Source organism: Ambystoma mexicanum, chromosome 4p, assembly GCF_040938575.1.
Source record: "Ambystoma mexicanum isolate Mex_15411 chromosome 4p, UKY_AmexF1_1, whole genome shotgun sequence".
In the NCBI taxonomy this organism is placed as follows: domain Eukaryota; kingdom Metazoa; phylum Chordata; class Amphibia; order Caudata; family Ambystomatidae; genus Ambystoma; species Ambystoma mexicanum.
In genome coordinates, this window is record NC_090927.1 from 1104639271 (window position 1) to 1104659325 (window position 20055).

A 20055-nucleotide genomic window follows, 5' to 3' on the forward strand; every position below is an offset into this window, starting at 1 on the left:
ACAACTATAAGTGCACCACTTGCAATTCTATCTAAGTGTGGTGTTGGTCGACATTCACAAACCTGTCTAGATGCGACGCAGGCCAATGTCCACAACTCCATCCAAGTTTGGCCCTAGCCAACATTCACAATTCTATCCAAGTGTGGCAGTTACTAACATTCACAACTTTATCCAAGTGTGGCGCTTGCTAATATTCACAATTCTATCCAAATGTGGCTCTTGCTAGCATTCACAATTCCAAGTGTGACGCTTGTCAATATTTACAAATCTGCAATGTAAAACAACATACAAAATCCTGTCCAGATGAGACGCAAGCCAATGTTCACAATTCCATCCTAGTGTGGCAAATGATGACATTCACAATTCTATCCAAGTGTGGCACGTGCCATCATTAACAATTCTGTTTGGGTCCGGCGCAGGCTAATGTTCACAATTATATCCAAATGTGGCACTTGCCAATATTTACAAATCTGTCCAGATGTGACGCAACACAACATTCGCAATCCTGTTCAGATGCGACGCAAGCCAATCGGCACAATTCTAGCCAAGTGTGGCAATTGATAACATTTACAATTCTATCTAAGTGTGGCATTTGCTAGCATTCACAATTCTATCCAAGTGTGGCGCTTGCTAATATTTACAAATCTGTCTAGATGCGACGCAGGCCAATGCTCACAACTCTGTCTGAGTGTGGCATTTGCTAACATTCATAGTTCTATCTAAGTGTGGGTGGTGTAGGTGATGTTCACCTGGAAAGCTGTGTTCTTAGGTAAGGTAATGTAGAGTGGCAGGGCTTTCTGGAGTAGAGTGATTGCTCTACTCCCCACCCATGCCACACTTACTTTTTTAGTTGCTGCTGGTAGATGGCTGGCTACTGGCTTCCCCTGCTGACACCTGCAGACACACCTTAGAGCCGCCAATGTAGGAGCCGCCCTTTGCCTCGGGGCCCTTAGCAGCAGGGGCTGCCGGGCTGAGGGCTGCCCAGGTCTGGTCCAGGATAAGGTTGGAACTGGCCAATAAGGGGCTGCGGGAGGGTGCAAGAGGTGGGACAAGGAAGAGGGAAGCTTTGGTGCGGCCAGGGAGCACGCGAGGGTCCCGACGCTGCAAGCAGTGCCATGATGGAACATAGGGGGGAAGGGGGACTGCAAACACACGCTCACCTGAAAGCCAAGTTGGGAAATGGCACAGGGAGCGCGTGAGCTGCGGGTAATGCCATCAATACCACACAAGTTGGAACTGGCCAATAAGGGCCTGGGGGTAGGCGTGTGAGGCGGGACAAGGAAGAGGGAAGCTTTGGTGCGGCCAGGGAGCACGCGAGGTTCCAAACGCTACAAGCAGCACCATGATGGAACATAGTGGGGTAGGGGAACTCGATTGCACACAAAGGTACAGCAGTTTCGAGTCACTTTAGATTTAATTATTAATGAATGTTCCATTAATCATGTGATCATTGCAGGCGATTTTAATATCCATTGCCTATCTGATAAATCGCGCAAAACTGACCAGCTTGTGCAGCGCTGGATAACTCTAATGAATGAGAGGCAATTTATAATGATTAATAGAGCTGTCCGGGGAGATATTCTGCCCCAGAGCACCTGGAGGAGAGGTCAACAATCAGCTATCATCGATTATATTTTTAGAAATAGAGATTTGTTCGTCATTGTTCAGCATTTTGAAATCATTCCTCAAGATCATAGCGACCACAAACTACTCTCCTTAACCTGGCCTTGGTCCTTGTCCCGACCTCCTTCTCAATACTTCAAGCCAGTTCTCACAGTCACTGGTGGCAGAAATAGATTTAGATGGACATCAAAATCATGAATGCATTTTAATACACTCATGCAAAATCATCAGAACCTGCTCAAGCCCAAACTGATTGAGTCTGATGGTATGTATGTGGCAGCATCACAGTTATTTAAATTACAGCCATCCCTTTCTGCTGAACCCATTTACAAGCACAAGCATGTTTATGACCATGAGTTGCACACCAGAAAAACTGAATAACCCACTGGTCTCAGAAACCTAACCAGTTTGCCCTTTGAGCTCAGAATTTTGAAAGCTATGCATCTCAAAACACAAAACAAAAACTGGCTCAAATCTCGCAGAGCTATGACTATTGTAAGGAACTCATAGTGACAACAGTAAAGACAGACACAAATGGTTACAGTTCAAGGGTGTCTACTAAACTGTAAATGCAGGGTGGAAAAACGCCCAACCTAAATCTAAGATGGGAGCAAGTGTCTACCATCAAATAAAAAATAACGCAGTCCTTGTGCCGTCTTGTCAAAGTAAAAAGCATATACTAAACAAAAACTATTGCCAGTTCCTTACAACTAATTACAGAAAGAGTGTGGGACAGGATATTCAAAATAAAGAAGAAAGTGTTCACAAATAATAAGTCAGGATGAGATTGCCTCGAGGTCTCCCTTCCCCACGTTTTTAGCACGGGGCAAGGTGGGACTTTGCAGCACAGCACACGCTCGAGCCTTCCCAGAATGAACTAACAGTTCGGTATCAGCCATCAGTCTCTTTGATGTTTAAGCCTCTTTGTAATGAAAAGTCTCTTGCCTTCGAGGCCTGATGCTTTAAACACACAAACGCAAAGTTCTGTTCTACGAACACTTTGGGTGATGGCTTCACCACTGGATCCTCCTCTTCTGGGCGCAGACCCCTCAGAAGTCGTATTCAACAAATTAACAAGACAATTCCTTTCTCAGTAGACTTTGGGGTGATAACTTTCCACCCCTGGATATCCCTCTGCCGGGCTTGGACCCCAGATAACAATGGGGACACTTCACTTCCCCTTGTCCTGTGATGCTTCTTGGTTTCACAAATCTTAATGCCTTTTTAAACAGGCTTTTTGTCTTTTCCCTGCCGGGTTCACTCGCGCTGGTAGATAGATGTAGAGTAGTTCTTGATAGATTTATAATCTCTTGTTTTGAAAGGTGCTGTTGTGGAAGGCTTACACTGGTGGCAAATGTAGAAGGTGTCAAGGAATTCTGGGAAGTGTAGTCCAAAATCCGGAATTGCTTGTAGGGCTGTTACAGGTATACTCTCTATGTGTGCAGCCAAGGCGGTGCACAGCTACATTGACGTGTTCTTGGAGATGATCCAATAAGTAGCGTTGAGGATGAAGACATAAACCAATGAAGCTAAGGACAGGGACCTAGGAAGGGCAGAAGGAAGACAGCAAGAAGACTGAAGAAACAGAAAGAGCGAAGAGACCGATGCCAAAGAACAGGTAGGAAGTAGACAGGTAAGGAAAGGCTAGAAAAAGACGCCGAGTTCCGATAAAGAAATTGAACGGAACCCCTGGGGAAAGTCGAACGCGGAAATTAGGAATGTGAGAAGAAATTGGAAAGGATAGAAAAAGGGGCATGGAAAGGGTCCACCGAGAACAGTCGGAGAAGTCGGGCGGCATGGACCCACCTATAGTGGCACCCCCTCAGGAAAAAAAAAACAAAGGAAATAAAAGAATGGAAGAAGCAAAGGGGAAAGAGGAATAGAGAAATCGCCGGCACACTAGAAAGTTAACACAAGCCGGAACGACCGAAGAAAATGCCCAAAGGGAGGACGGAAACCGTAGCCAGAAACATGTAGGAGGAAGAAAGGAGGGTAATGACAACAGTTAAAATTACCAGACAAAACAAGAAAATAGATACTATGCAAAGGCGAGCAAGAAACTATGCGAGTAGGAACTGCCAGAGACACAGCAGCATCGGCTCTCAGAAAGACAGATACAATGCAATCTTCAGGGGGGCATGGCTCCAAGATATAACAGTGGCAGCCATGTTGGGGGAACACTAGAATGCAGAATCAATCCCGGGGAAGCGTTCTAATGCTTCCAAGGGCAAAGCCTGACAGTTTGTCTTTCGACCGATAGTCATCCCCAGGGTCAGAGTCAGGTAGCTTCTGTCTTTCCTTGGCCACGTAAGAGAAGCTTCCCTCCAGAGAATCAATGATGTTTTTTGTAAATTCATCACATACCATCCCCCTTAAGACACTGATCTCTTTGCCCTTCAAGGGAAAATGATCGAGGTTTACTCTTCCTGGTGTTCTGGTCTCTGTATACTCTTCAAGGTCAAGAGACCAGCAGCTTAGGTAGCTGTTCTCTTCAAAGAAACAAGATAATGTCTCTCCCACTGGAGGGTTAGATGTTTGTCTCAGACAGGGAGATCAGCCCCTTTTCATTCTTATTTTTAACCCTATTTGGGCCACATAAGAGACCCATTGGTTGAACTGGGATACGCTACTCCCTATAACTATTTGGGCTGCCAAGTTTGGGATTACTGCCATTGTCGGATATAATTCCTCTCCTAAAATGGTAACGGGGATTTGTGTCTGTGGGTTTTTTTCAACATGGCCTACTCTATTTTCTCCCACCTACAGAAATGTTTTTCTGATTTTATGGCACACCCCTTACTACCGTTTTTCAAGTTGGCCCCAACCCTTCCTTCTATTAAGGGCGGCATGGACTCTGTATGTAGTATTATCCCTGGTATAAAGAGAAACTATGGTTTCCCTCTTTTTGGTTTGCTTTCTCTACTGGACATCCCTCCCGGACTCCATTACCTCCTCGGCTTGGGCATAGCAGACCTGGTCATAGATTAACCCAACATTTCTTTTACCACTCCCTACATCGTGTTTGTGGTTTTTTTCTGAGGGTAGGGGCAATGGTATAAGCACATTTGTAGGGCAATATCTCGTGGGACGTCCATATTCTACAGAAGAGTAGAATGCTCAAGGGGGATTGGAGAGGGTGTTAACAAACTCTCATTAGGCTCTATTAAGATAGGTTCTCCCCAAGCGATAGATGTTCTTGAACACTCAGCCAATTTGGATTTCATGAGAGTTTGAGTCCTGGGACATATGAGAATGTTTTAAAAGAATAGGCAGCTTACTCTCTTCTTCTCATTCTATCTGGCTGTCATCACATTGGGATACTTTAGAAGAAGGGATTTTGGAAATCTCTGATCCCTGTAAATCATGGTGGGGTATCGCTGGGTAGAAGGTTCTTTCTCCTCTTGTTCTGAAGGGCAATACCAGAGAGGGAATCTGAATTCTTCCCATGAGGGATGTGGATCATTTCTCATAAGACAGGATAATTTAGAGGAGAATAGTTCTCCATCTTCTCTTCGTACTTTGAGGATCTCTAGTTTACCAGAGGGAACATATAGCTCTGATAGGGTATTTTCCTTAAGAAAAAACTATCTTCCTCCTCTTTCCCAGATCTAGTGGGATTATTAGTCTGAATGGAGGACAGGACGTTTGGATTCATAGAAGTCTCACAGTTCTCTGTCCTCAAGTGACAGGAAATATTCCAAGCAGATGTGGAATCGGAAAGGCTATTGTCCCTGATAGTGTAACTGACTCAGGTTTCAGTGGTTTCAAAGGTGGGTTGAGATACTGACATTGGTTGCTCAGATGTTCTACTTTTCCCAAAGTACAGGGTAGCCTGCCCATTGGCACCAATTGACTCTCTAAGATTATCAGTCCTGTAGAAAGGCTTGGAGATTTTAAGCTTTAGAATATCTATTTACAGAGAGGAGAAATGTTTTGTAGATATCAGGACATTTGGACGTTTGGTGTTCTCCCACAGGGATTTACCCCTGGTCTGACCATACTCAACCCCCCCCCCCCTTCTTCTGAGGGATAACAAAATGTTCTGGGGTTCTACACTCTTCAGATGGATTCCTAAGGTAATCTCCCTTGTTTTCCCCATGTGTCCTATTGAGGCGGGAGGGTGGGAGATGGCCACAAGGTTTCATACAACAGGTTTCCCATCAACTCACCCCTTTTGATCTTATTGGATGTTAAGGAAAAATGCAAAGAGAGAACTTCCATTCATCTCCACATGACAGGAGGGGTACTAGCCTTAACTATTTTTTTCTTTATAACACCATATAGATGACAAAACTGGTAGGAAAACGTATTTGTAAGTTTAAAGAAACTATTACCTTGTCTCTCCCTTGCAACACAATCTTCTAGACAAAAAAGGTACTTTGTCTTCCCCACCAGAGTCTTTGTCACAGGGGAAATATCCTGTGAGCTCAACAGATGGAAGGTAACTCCTACCCTATAGCTTAGGTACATGTGGGGTTCATTGTGTTTTGCCCCATTTTGACTTGCTGTCTTGATCCAATCAAGTGGGTTTGCTCGACCTCCATTTCCCGGGCAGATGACCTACTGGTGGAAAGGATGATGGAAGATCGCTCCTTTCCAGATGTAACAATCATGGGGGTAGAGCTTACACTACCTAGTTTACTATTCACGTGGGATCCTGAATTTTTTTATCAACTGAGCCAGATCCCACTCAAGAGTAAGATTTGGACAAAGTAACAAGTTTGTTTGAAATAGGACCTTTACTGTCAAAATAATAAGAGGGGTTGTGGAAATCTTAACTGTCCCTATGTCTATGAGGGGTTTCCCTGCCTCAGCAAAACTAATGAATCTCTGTGTCAGGATGTTAAACCAAAGAGCATCCTCCGTCCTGTGTCCAAAAACCCTAAACTGATCCTTACATTCTAAACGTAAAACAATGGTGCAAGGGGATTTCTGTGAGCTATGCACTTGTGGCTTTTTTTCAGAGTTCCAAAGATCAAGTTCTGAGGTACCAAACACAAAAAGGAATGAACCCTTCCCCCTATGTTTCTTCTGGTCTTTCACCGTCTGTCCAGTACTTCTGGAAAAAAAGGTAAAATAATGTTCCACTGTTTCAAAGGGCTCTCCCCTTTTGTCTATTTCTTTATCTAATATTTCACTTCACAGTTTCAACAGTTTCAAGGGGATGACTTCTCCCTTGCGTTTCTCCACTTACTATGCTTCCATGGTTTTAAGGAAAATAACTATTCCCCTTTATTCCTTCAGTTTTGCACCATCCAATATATTCTAGGGGGAATAAGACTTCCCTCGAGTCTCTTTTAAACACAGTTTTCTTGAATCTTCACTTTATCTCAATTAACCTTAAAAGGGCACGGTTCTTCCCTTTTCCTTTTTCTGTTCCTCTTTTTACCCCTGCGTGCTCTCCTGACAGGGTATTGTGACTTTTATATCGAGCCTTAAAAGGGAGTTTAGGTCTTCCCTATTTGTATTCGTTCTCACTGTTCCACGGTTTCAGGTTTACTTCTCTTCTTACTCCTGGTTTACTGCCAGGATATCACAATTATGTTTCTTGGTGCGGGTCCCAGACTCACAGGGTCTGGTGTGCTCTCCTGCCAGGATATCAGAGTGCTGTTTCTTGGGTGCGAGTTCCAGATTCGCACAGTGCCTGGTTTACTCTCCCGCCAGGGCTTTATTTCCTTTCATAGGTTTGAGTCCCAGACTCACCGTTTGCCTGGTTCGCTATCCTGCCAGGGATTTTCCATTCCCTGCTCACTCTTTCTTTCATCCAAAAAATAATGTTTTTCCAGTATTGGGTCAACAACCCTTTCTCAGCAAAGTTCTTATTGGTATCAACTCCTCTTTTCAAATATTGGTTCACCAACCCTTTCTTAACATAGGTCGTATTTGTATCAATGTCTTTTTTCAAGCATTGGGACACTGACCGTTTCTTCATACAGTTCATATTTGTTTCAACCTCTCTCACCAAGCATTGGGTCATTAACCCATTCTTCACACTGTCTGTATTTGTATCAATCTCTCCTTCTAAGTATTGGGTCACCAACTCTTTCTTAAAATTGTTTGTATATTCGTATCAATCTTTCTTTCAAAGAATTGGGTCAGCGACCCTTTCTTAAAACTGTACTTTTATCAGTTCCTCTAATTACTTTAATTGGGCATTTTTGCCCCGTTTAGGATAGGTGTCACTCACTCTATATCGCTCTGGTAACCCACTCACTCTCACTGGGCTTACTGGTTAGCTCTGACATTCCTGGCGTCCTTCAGTCTTCTTCTCCTTTGGTGCGTCCTGTTAACCGTTTGGCTCCCGCTTTATCGTCCTTTGCTTCTCGCAGCTCCAGCTGCCTATAGCAATAAAGCAGTGAGGTTCTCTTGCCCGGTCTCTCTGCACGCCGTTCTTGTCAGCGTCTGTGCTGTCTTCCACAGTGTGCTCACCTCCGCATTCCAACCAGCATCCCCACAAGCTCTGCTCTCCTGCAGCCTCTGCCTCTCACTTGTATTCTGTTCAGCTGTGTGTGTTTTAAGCTTCCTAACACTTTCCAAAGACTAGAACGCAGCATTTGCTTACCACTTCTGGTCATACTCTTTGTTACATCCCTATCCCTCGTCTATGCACTAAAAAAAAAAAAAAATGGGGGGAGGTAAATAAGGTGGTTGGTCAAGAAAACTTGGGAATTCTCTATCTGCCTCACAATAAGCAATACAGGTATGTTGCAAAAGCACACGAGTGTCATTAAGAATAACATCTCGAGGTTTATTTTGATTCAGTGTGTTCCTGTCTCTCTGCAGTGTGTCCTCCCCTACGTGGTCCTCCTGCGGATAGCCACCCCCAGGGTCAGAGTCGAGTAGCTTTTGCCTTTCCCTGGCCACACAAGAGAAGCTTCCCTGCAGAGAATCAGTGACGATGTTGCTAGATTCGTTACACTTCCTTCTGAATATTACATCTGCAGGTGCACAGATCGAATGGGAGATTGCTTGGTCAGAGGTGAAGGACTTTCTGAATGATTTTTTGTGGACTATCCATAATGATATAAAGCACGAAGCATGGCTGAAGGCTGCCTCAACTGCCTCTGGAATGTCACCTGATCTGTGGTCATGGTAAGCCCTCTGTAAGGACTCTGTATGGCAGTGCATGTGCTTATTTCATGTGTACAGGCAGTTGAAGGGGCATGGGCAATCTTACGCACTACTGGGTCATTCATCGTGATGTCTGGGAATAAAAACGACTCCTAGAGGACCGAGCTGGTTTGTCGTAAGGGCCCAAGAGATAACTCCTTTTGTCTGGTTGGGAATAGTAAACTGATGAGAGTTCTGGCAAACTAAACCTCCACCGCTTCAATGTATGAGTAAACTTAGTCCAGGCCAGATAGTAACAGTCTGGGATAACGTATGTTGGAAAGTTGCAAACAGAGGTTTTTCCATAGATGGAAACGAATCATTGAGTGAGAAATGATTGCTACATATAGGTAAATGGAACCATCACACAATATATTTATTTTGCCCTGAATACCTGATGAAAGGATTACACATTCATTGGGCAGGTAACAAAGTAAGACAGTTAATTGTAAGCTATGATACCCCATTTAATTGGCCAGCGCTTGTACCACATCTCTTCAAAGGTCTGCTTGTGCTTCTACCAGAGAGTCAAAAGGTTTCACACATAGTGAAACAGAACATGAGCTTAAGGTTAAGTATTTACTTAGTTTTTCATTTGTAAAGCGCACACAAACCCGAAGGCATCTAGGCGCTGTTGCTTATGTCACATTACATGTTGCATAGTGGCAACTGGCCAGAAGACAGATGTAGATAGCAGTTACAGTAGAGTATTCATAACACATGGGAAGTTACAGTCAGAGTATAGGAAGCATACACCTCCCAAGGGGAGAGCAGGTAACATATTTTAGGACTCTACAGAAAGCCCAGTAGGATTCCTCTGCCCTGAGAGCACAAGTGGGAGAGAGTTCCATTGTTTTGGCGCAATGACTGGGAAGCTGGCTCCTCCCGCTTTGGTTCGTTTGAACTTGGGGTGTGCAAGTCTGTTGGTGTGGGTGTTCTGGTGGGTCTGGACGAGTGGGAAAAGCACAGAAACATGCTTTCCAACCCCTGCAATGCATTGCAACCCTCTGTACCAGAAGCAATATCCTATGATTTCCAGCTAAAGCCCTGGATCAACCACGTTCCCTGCAGGTCATTTTGTTGCTACTTTTTGTATTTTCTGCATTTGTGTTGTATTGTTGCAGTCACAAACACTGCTAGGGACAACATTCTGTGCATGTACATAGACACCCCGAACATGTAGAAATGAAACAGTCCCCCAATAATACAGATCTAACCAAGTATTGAAGATGAAATATATTGGGGGATGACTATTGTGATTTAAGAATGCATTAGGAAACTTTATGCCGGGTAAGAAAAATAAAAGGTCAGAAGGCAATGACCTGGTTATGGACAGAAGAATTACTTTGTAATCATTTAAAATAAACAACCTGAAATACACAGTGTGATGGTTTGCGCTCAAAGCACAAGGGGTGGGGGGTTGAGTGTGGAAGCAGAAGGTCATTTGAAGGGCCATGTTCAGATATATTAGAAGGCAGCCATGCTTATTCGCACTTAGGAGCAGTAAAAAGAAAATGTGTGCACAGGATAGCAGCAAAGAACATAAGCCATTGTGACTAGAAACAGCAATGCTCATAGTCATAAGGCACTGTAAGATTCAGAAAATAGAGAGACTTCAGACCATGACTAGATGGCATTTAGAAGTGCAATATTAACAAAAAGGACTATCCCCTACATTTTTGTTCAGGGGGGCTTTCACTTATAAATGGGGAAATACATATATCCTAAAGAAAGAAGTGAAAAGCTACCCCTCCCTCGGATCTCCAGTTCTAGTCGGGACTCTATTTCCAGTGCTTATGTATCATTAGAAAAGCACTACGCCTTGGTGTTCTTCTTGTGCACACAAGACCTTTTATTTCTGCCTGTTACGCGCTAATACATACAAATCATGACACACATTAAAACATATAACATTTTCCTTATACAATATGGGCCGGACTTCTTCTCCAAAGTGCCTATCAAGTGGTGTTAGTATTGAAAGTGCTTTCATTGCAATTACAATATCAGTAACATTTCCAAGGTTTTATACAATGTTTTTCTCTCTGGGTGACTGCTAGCAACCATATGTTTTTTTTAAAAATCTCGTAAGGATCAAGGTCGTTTCACTTTTCCATATTTAGAGCAAAGTCTGTTTTAAATAGTTACGTTTGCATGATAAAGCTTGGGCAACCTGTGGCTACACACAGGTGTACATAGCAGCCACTGTGCTGCTTGCTGTTAGGATGTTTTTTTTGCAAAAGGATCGACACAGAGTGTTTCAGCCCTTCCAGTAATGCTATGGACATCCAAACGACCAAACCTTGCTGTATTCTAGTAGTCATCAGGATGGGGAGTAAATGATGACACGATTAGGTCGAGGTTCTAACCCGTTTCAGTGTGAATCTGGCAGTAGCTCAGATCCTGGGGACAAAATTGTTTCACGTATTGGATGAATCCAACATCTGTAGATATGTCCTCTGGCCGTTGCTCCTGGAGCAGTCTAGTTTCACGGATACTTAACGGTTTTCTTTACTGATGTCCTACAGCATGGCTGTCCCCGTGGTCTCATAGAAGTGAAAGCAAGGGATGACGCAGGTAGAAGATGTCCGAGCAACAGACTGTTCTCTCCCTTTTGAGAGAAAAATGTAAAGGTCATGTGACCAATCTATGTGCTGGGGTAACCTGTTCATTGTTAGTCTGCCTAGATAGTATATAGGAAGGCAGCATTGTTTGTTCAAGGGTTCACTTTGTCTGACAGGGATATTCTGTCGGGTTGTTTCCCTGCTTCGCTATTAAAATAACCCGTCTCTGTTAACTGTTGCAATCCAAAATCGCAATCGTTTCTGTTAATTGTGGTGCTGGTGTATTGTGTATAGTTTACAACACTAGTTACAAGAACATGGCAATAGTATCTGTGTTTTTGAGCATGTGGAAGAAGAATGATGTTTGCAAATGTATCTTCAGAGTCCACAAACCTGAAAGTGTTTCATTTGATACAATATCAAGTATCTACCAAATGCATATTAAGGAACATGCTGTTTATTCATATGTGCACCACCCTTTTGGCCAACCCACCAAGCTGTAGGCATCTGGGTGAAGTTTGGAGCATAACAGCCTTGACCGTCATCCTGTGATGCACCATGTATTCTGGTACGTCTTGCAATGTCAGGTGCAAGTAACGCGACACATTTATAACATCCCTCACCCAGTTAGAGCCGAAATAAAACACTAATATATGAAGTTATCATGAGCCTTTGGCTCACAGACCTTACAGCCACTCCTTTTTGGCAGAGAAGTACAGTAGGCCACCTGTTGGCCTGAACTCTTGATGGTTTTCACTGTTGATACTTTATGCCTTCTTGTTACTGCCTGTGCCACCAACCCTCAACACATCACTAATTATCCTTTTGTAGGTCCCCTTTCTTACCGCTAGTACCTTGCTCACAAGTGTCTCCTCATTACACTCACAACCTCTCCACATGCAACATTTCTTCTATTTCAGTACTCTGTGTATTCATATTAATTCTTCCTAACCCTTCTCAGAATTTCAGCCATGTTAACTGTGACACTCATCTTACGATAACTCCATGAGTTTTAGCTGAGAATGAGGAGCAGATTACTCCACACATTTCAGGGTTATTCAACTGCCTCGTTATGTCTTCATCATTTTTGTCAGAATCTAAGACCATGACTCCTCTCCCCTTGTCCACTTGTTTAATAACAAGGAATGATCACCCCCCCGCAGGGTTCGCCAGTGCTGCAGCACTGCCTGGCGTGCCACCGCCGACGTGGACGAGGAATCCTGATCTGACATGGTCGATGGTGAAGGAGGCCCCTCTCGTGCTCGTAATAAAATGTCTTTGGTCTTTGAACTGGAATATGCTGGGTGGGTGTCCAGGACCTTGTGTCCTTATTACTGCACGGGTACAGTCCTCGCGTGTGGGCTCTGTGGCCTTCTTTCTTTGTGCCGTTCTTCTGGTGTGAGCACCAGATGCAGAGGTTCTGCTGCAATCTTCCCTGCCTGCACCTGGGCCATGGGTGGTGGCCCTCCGTGGCCCGTTAAACTGAGGGAGGGTGCTTCCCTAACCTTAATGTCACCTGGCCTCTCACGGCCTGTTGTGCTGAATGGGGTGTACCGCTTCAGCTGGCCCCTCATGGCTCGTTGAGCTGGGGGAGGGTGCGTCCCTTCTTTTAATGTTTCTCAGCCCCCCCCCCGTGGCCTTTGGTGTTGAGGGAGGGTGCTCCCCTACCTCAGGCCTCTTCTGTAGCGAGGGGGGGCTGCTTCTTGTCTCCTTTCTGTGTGCAGCGGCCGCTGCCGTGACTCTGAGCGGGAGGTGCCGAGGGGGGAGGTGGGCCCACAGCAGGGCGGAACACCAACGTGCGTATTACATGCCCAACGGCATCCTCCAGGCACAGCGTTCACAGCATGTCGCTGCGGCGCACCTGCTTCCAGCACCGCGAGTGGGTATCAGGTAATATTATCCCCATATATATGGTCGCCGTAATTAATATCGCCGGGAAAAAGTCGTGGTGATATTATTTGGGTGACCATATATATGGGACAGGGACAGCGGGGGTTGCGGGGGTGTCCCCCGTTTCCCATGAAGAAAAAAAAAGGTTTGGGGGTTGCGGGGTTGTCCCCCGCCTGTTCCATGTAATAATGTCCCCACAAAAAACAGCAATTTTACGGCGATTTTTTTGCATGCCGATATTTTTGCGGGGACATTATTACATGGAACCCGCAAGTGTTCATGCACTGGTCGCCAATGTGAAAGCGCAGACAGGAACCGCCCGGAGTCAGGCATATGCGCTTGGAGTTGCCTCCAACATAAATAAGCAGCACGGCAGGTGGAGCGGGTTCAATGCACAACCTCCTTATGAAACATGGATGCGAAACTGCCCGTTTTCCCCCCTCCCCCCAACGCCCGCCTCCCTAACCCCAACGCCACTTCCACTGGTAATACGGCCCCAACGAGGGCCCTCCCACACAACAACGTGACAGGGCTAGTCCGTCGCACTCGCATCGTGACATTCGGGGCCACAGGATTGATTCATAGAAAGTAATGAAAAACATAATAGCCAGTCAAATGAAAAACAAAAAAAAAAAAAATCTTGAAATATACTGACGCATGGACACATCCTTTATTACGCAGATACAAATATAAATGCACAGAAGAAATCAAAAGGCACTTATATAGCCACTAGGAAAGCAGTCGAGAAACAAACATCAGTGTATGCACAGTGTACCGGGAGTACTTGAAAGCCATTTATACATGTGCTTAGAGTGGGCATTAGGACTTGGCATTGCCAGCTTTGAGGAAACCTCTTGCACAGTGCTTCCACACGGGTATATACACACAACGCGTATTTGATTGGAGGAATGTGTGCACATAATTTACACTTATTTCGCTTCGACGACCTCTCCTACAAAGATGATGCGTAGATGCTTTTGGGCGACATCTCTTGGGCAGAATAGAATGCAAACATGGAGTGTGCTTGCACTTGGCTGCGGCTTTCCTAAAGCCTATTATTAAGAAGGCAGACAAACGTACTGAATCCACTTTTGATGAGACATTAGGGTCCGTTACCTAGCAGAAGGATTGTACAGCAAAGCCTAAGAAAACCCACAATACAAATATTAAACGCCAGGTTCGCAATACAAAACATCAAATGTTCCAATACCGTAAGAGTTAACGTAGCTACACCACCTTACTGCTTCCCAAGAGTTCCTCATAATCTCCATCACAGATTCAATCACATATGGCTGCAACATGGCATCCCAAAGGGCTTGCCCACATCATTAAACACATTCTCAAAGTACCCATTTTCAAATACCGTGTCCCACTAACTTGCCATTGCAGCTCCTCCATAAACATTAACACTACCCTGCTTCCCATAGCCCAGAAATGCATGCATATGCTCATTAAACAGGCACAGCACTTGGTTATCTCCCTGCTCCATCATATAGACCAGATGATAGCTAAAGCACTTTTACAGGGAAATGGGGACCAGAGGCATATATATATGTATGTGGGATAAGAGAGAGTTGAGAAACAAGGAGATTAAACATTTGTAGGAGGACAAATCTAAAGTATTGCTTATTGGGCACTTGAGCACTAGGAGCTCATGTTGAGAGAACAGATTTTCCGGTTAGGTGCAGTAGCTCCTGGGGCAGCATCAATGTGTGCAAAGCACATGGCCGAGGTGAGCATGTGTTAATGATGGAAGGGCCCGGATGGTATCCATTTATATTAAAGGCACATGGATGTTAAAGTGAAAATAATGTGCATGGATGGCAAATCAAAGTTTGGGGTCTACTGATCTAGAAGGCAACCGGGAATTGTTTGCAGGGTAAATCAGTATCCAGAGTCGAGCAGATTTGCATTTATGCGGGCACATCGAAACTGGAGGTATTTTTGGAGTGCAAAATGCCAGCTGGATGTGCATTATTCCAAGACTGGAGAAACCAGAACAGTCAAAGTCCTTTGAAAAGACCTGGGGCCTCATTAGGACCCTGGCGGAGAGGGTTTTACGCCAGCGTAGTGCATGGTGTACCTCTCCGCCATACTACGAGTTCCCGTAGCGCCATGGAGGTTTTCTCCGCCTGGTTTTACCAGGCGGAGAAAACCATGGCGCTACGGGACCTCGTTGTTAATTACGCCACCGTATTTTACGGTGGCGTAATTAACTCCTTCCCCACTCCCATTATACCCTATGGGGCAAGAATGGGAATGGGGAAGGGCAGAATGGGGATTGGGGATTTACCGCTCCGCCGAGGTCGGAATGGGGCGGTAAATCCGCCAACCCCCATGGCGCTATCGACGGCTTTCCGCCGTGCTTCGCGGTGCATTTAGCACCGCGAAATCCGCCTGGGTCCTAATGAGGCCCCTTGTGGCCCATGGCATCAGTGACATAACAGTGTTGCCATGTGAGGTCATGACCAGTGGACTGTGGGAAAGAATTGAAGGAGGGGAGACGGAGTGGAGAGCATATATTAGAGAGCAATCAGAACAGCATCTGTAAAACAGATTCAACTTTTGCTGCACTGACCTAAAACATCTGCCACCCAGCTATGCACTGGACGGCTGCAGAGCTGGTCAATTCTGACCCGGAGGAACCAAAAACCCCCAAAGGAAGATCACAGTGGCAAATTGAAGTATATGTTGCAGATAATTAACTGTTCTCTGGGGCAGATTGAAAGGTGCTGGCATTGGGGAGCAAGGGAGATCATTTAGTGGGGAGACTTTCCCCTTTATGGAGCAATAGATGTTGACAGAGTAGAAATCCAGCGGCTGCTTGCTAAACAGAGGCATAGCACCAAGGGAGACTTGGGAACACTTAGGCTGGCATGAAAACAATAACACAAATTAAATCTTATTCTATTTGTATTGAGACAAATTGTTCTCTTTAAAATACAATTGCAAAGAGAACATTATGACGTATTTTTGTTTTTAAACGTGGATTTTCTTCAGAAGGAACAAAGGTGGTGGACGGAAACAATAGGAAGAATTTGGATTGGGCAGCATTGGTGACAAATGCCTTTGACAGAACTACAGGAACTCGGTGGCAAGAGACAGCAGCCACCCTAAAGTGAGGTAGTGCGAGTTTTTTTATTCAGAGGTCATCGATACATCGACATTGGGGCTCTATTTGCAATTTGACAAATGCGCTTCGATATTACAACACAGATACTAATCTTGGACTAGCTAAACATATTCTTGACATGGTGCATAGTTCAATTTCTCTTCATGATCACAGATTATGAAGGTTTGAGGTAAAGGAGCCCCTAGCGCGTTCATTTCGTAATTTTGGCAGTGGGCTTCTTCCCCACGCTCCACACAGCAGGCCGAAGAATGGCGTAATCCCCGTGCTCCTAGGAGTATGAACCAGGGCTGATTTGTAACTCAAGCTATGGCGATGCAGGTAAACCGGTTGCATCAAACCTAGTTCTACGTATCGGCTGAACTCGGCCTGTATCTGACAAACGTGCGAAAAGTAACATACACAGTCGTCCTAGCTCAATGTGCACGTTTATTATCAAAAGCCCCCAGCGTAAAACGGACAATGTCCATGGCCAACAAGTATTGGGCATCAAGAAAATAAATGGACCACCACCCTCTTGGAATTGGGAATATAGTGACCACATTCCTAAAAATGTGTATCCATTTGACCAAAAGCCCAACATGTGAACCTCAGTAACAAAATAAAAATAAATCCGGCTCCCTCCCCCGCAGATTCTTCAGTTGCCATGGTGCTGAGCCACAACAGCAGTCTAGCAGTTGAAGTAAAGTAGGAGTCCTGCTGTAGTGCGGCATGTTTCGAAGTAAGCCCAACTGGGCAAGTCCTCATTAGCAGCATTGGGATTTACTCTCCGCAGGTGCCAGATTTGTATGGCCCAGTTGAACGTGGTCATCGTCGTGCTTCTCAGTCGGGAAGGTTTTGCAGTTGGCAAGAATATTTTCCACCAAGGAGCGGGATGCTTCGTCTATGTTGATGTTATCCTGAAAAAAAATAAAAGACTGGTAAAGCAACAGTAAACTATGTCTGTACAGTTCCATGTGTTCTTGCAAATATTGCTTGTTGCGCCAGGACACAGGTTAGGACTATCTAAATGAGGTGCATCACTGAGAGCACAACCACATTAGTTAATTTTTTTGTATTTATTGAGTGCAGCCCTATCTTCGAGAAGCAGAAGAGCACTGTAAAAGAATGGGATAAACGTACAAATCATCCATAATGCAACCTGTAATGCAGACCGGCAGCATAAGCATGCAAAGAAAAACTCTTCAGGAGGATCATGCATTCCGGATAAAAAAAAAACTGCAGTCTAACATTTTGAAGGTTACACCATTGAAAACTCACCACCCTCCAAAGTAAGAACGCAGACTGATCACCTAAGCCCCATTTACTGTTACATAGCATTTGTAAAGTGCTGAATGGCCAATGGTGCAACCTTTTAGCGCTGTGAGCTTCCTAGGAGTGTAATGTTACACTCTTTCAAACGACACTGCATACAATACATTGCTAAAACACTACTAACCCGTGGACTATAAGCACTGTCCTGTAGCCAGGTGGGAAGTACAAAAGACTGACTCTGGATCAAGTGTCAAAGGATTTGTTGCACGCAACAATAGAGCAACACAGGAAATCCAATACCCTAAAGAAAGGTCTTGTGGTGGGTTTTTCGGGGGTTCCTAAAACCTTGCCATTCCAAAAGTGTACTGCGGGTTTCCCCAGGCATTCCCAAACCCTTTTCGTCTCTTTCTGTACGTTGCAGATTTAACGGATTCCGAAACCCTGGCCCATTTTCTCCTTGCTAAGGCCCTTGGAGGAGTCTTCTCATCTCCACTAGCGAATCATATCGCAGAAGCTTTTCTCCTTCTCCAGACTGGGGCCAGGGCAAACCTCCAAAGCTCTCGAGCTGGAGCCTGACCACTAGCCCTTCCTAGGATCCCACCTCTCCCATCCCAGTCAACCTCTACACCCCCCACTGACCTTGCAGCATTAGGTTCAGGCCCCCGCCCCCACCACTTACCGCTGCAATGGGACAGTCAAGACACCCTTTTACTTTGTCCCTCTGGCTAGTTGTCAGGTTCTTGAGCTCCGGCCTCTTCTAGATGCCCCAAACTCCTAATCTGCTACACCATTACAATATCCACCTCCAATACCCTTCATACGTCCAGACCACCTTTCCGGTTGCTGCCAACTTCCTCCTTGCTTCCTCTAGCCACCTCCTAGTGTTTCTACTCCTCTACCTCCCAGCTACCAACATTTCCCTCTACCTTCCTTCAACTTGCACCTCTTGCCTCCAACAGCTTCTCCAACTCCTCCTCACCCGCTCTCGTAAAGCTCTCCAACTCTCTGCCGCAATCTACCAAACCAACTTAAGGAGAGCCTGGATTTGCATGGATCAAGGAAGTTCTCGCCCTGGGGTGGCCCTCCAGAGATAATTTTCACCTGCTGTGGATAATTGGTGCTAGAGACGGAGTGGCTAGTGCAGATGGATTCACCCAACTTAGGTTTGCCCTTGTGAGGGAGCAAACCTACATCAACAAGGGGTGGGGTAGGCATTTTGGATTTTAAACTGTTCTTTACCAACTCACCGCGATTCACTGTGCAGATCCCTGCTATGGAATGTATTCTTTTCATGCAGCGAGTGAATGTGTGCAACCTTTGTCCTGTATTTTGATGACAATATGACTTTTTACTTTTCATATTGTTGCCTCATTGACATTTCAACTAATAGACATTACTTTTGTCTACATTGTTGTTTATAAGGTTTTTACACATTTATGCACTACAAGGGGTTTCCCTTGAATTTGTACTTGCTCTTGGTCCCTTTTGGGTAAGTCAAGGAGAGTCCATCTTCCTTTTTTTTGCGATTTAGCGACTCGGCTGTAAGTGAGGAATGAGTGGATTTGTGTCAATTGCTGCTCTGCTGCAAGTGACTGGTGAACAAAGAGCTCTCCCCCCAATGATACTACAGTTGGTGTGTGTATTTCAGCATTCGCGGTTGTGGCATGGAGCAGCAGAGTGGGCCGGGCGAGGAGTTCATAGGTGTTGGTTTACTGTACTCATGCTCTCTAGAGGGTGCGCACAGGAACACAAATTGCACACTATGCTTCTGTGGTTTACGAAGATACTCTGACCCTGCCCCATCCCCCACCCCGGTGTTCAGAAGAAGTTATGTGAGCCTTTCCATTGGAGATCAAGTCTAGCTATCGGAAGCTTCAAGGCCCCGGTGCTGCCAGGAGCAAAGCTATTGGTGCTCTCCCCCTTTCTGGAAAAGGTGGCATGTTATCAACAAAGACCATACTCTCGGAAGTGTGTTTTTGAGACTCGTGCTTGGTAGACTCGGAGGGAGAACCATATACGCGCGGGACGGGTGCCTCTTGGAGCAACAATAAGAGCAATTGTTGGAGACATGTAATAAGGATCGATCAGTACGAGGGTGAGATCTCCTTTGGAGGGACACAGGCAACAAGATTATTACCTTGTGGAGTTTTCTAGTGCGCCTGATGAACAACTGTGGCAGGGAGATACCCATTGGAAAGGAATGGGCTATAACCAGAAGACAAACTGCCCAGGAGTGAATTTTTCGGCAAGCACTGACAGCCAGCACAGGTTCATTACACAAAATTTACCATATTGAAAACATCTTGGACTGATATATACCCAAGTTCTCCACCAGTCCTTCTGTTTTTGGAGGCCTTCACAGTAACACAGTATGATCGACAGAAGTATGAAATTCTTTTGAAATTGGCAAGAAGTCACTCTTGGAATTCCTAGATGACAGGCATTACATATCGAGCTGAATTATGCTAATATGAACTGGTTGTTTTG

General features: G+C 45.1%; 1 protein-coding gene across 1 annotated transcript in view; it reads right to left on the reverse strand.

Annotated features, from left to right (window-relative positions):
• Positions 1-16303: 16303 nt before the first annotated feature.
• The window catches only part of RAB32 (RAB32, member RAS oncogene family), a 230172-nt gene continuing 226420 nt past the window's right edge, over positions 16304-20055 (reverse strand). The window contains exon 3 of the mRNA XM_069606694.1: positions 16304-17213. Within this exon, the coding sequence (XP_069462795.1) occupies positions 17061-17213 (153 nt within the window). The 3' untranslated portion in view covers positions 16304-17060. The remainder of the gene's footprint in view (positions 17214-20055) is intronic.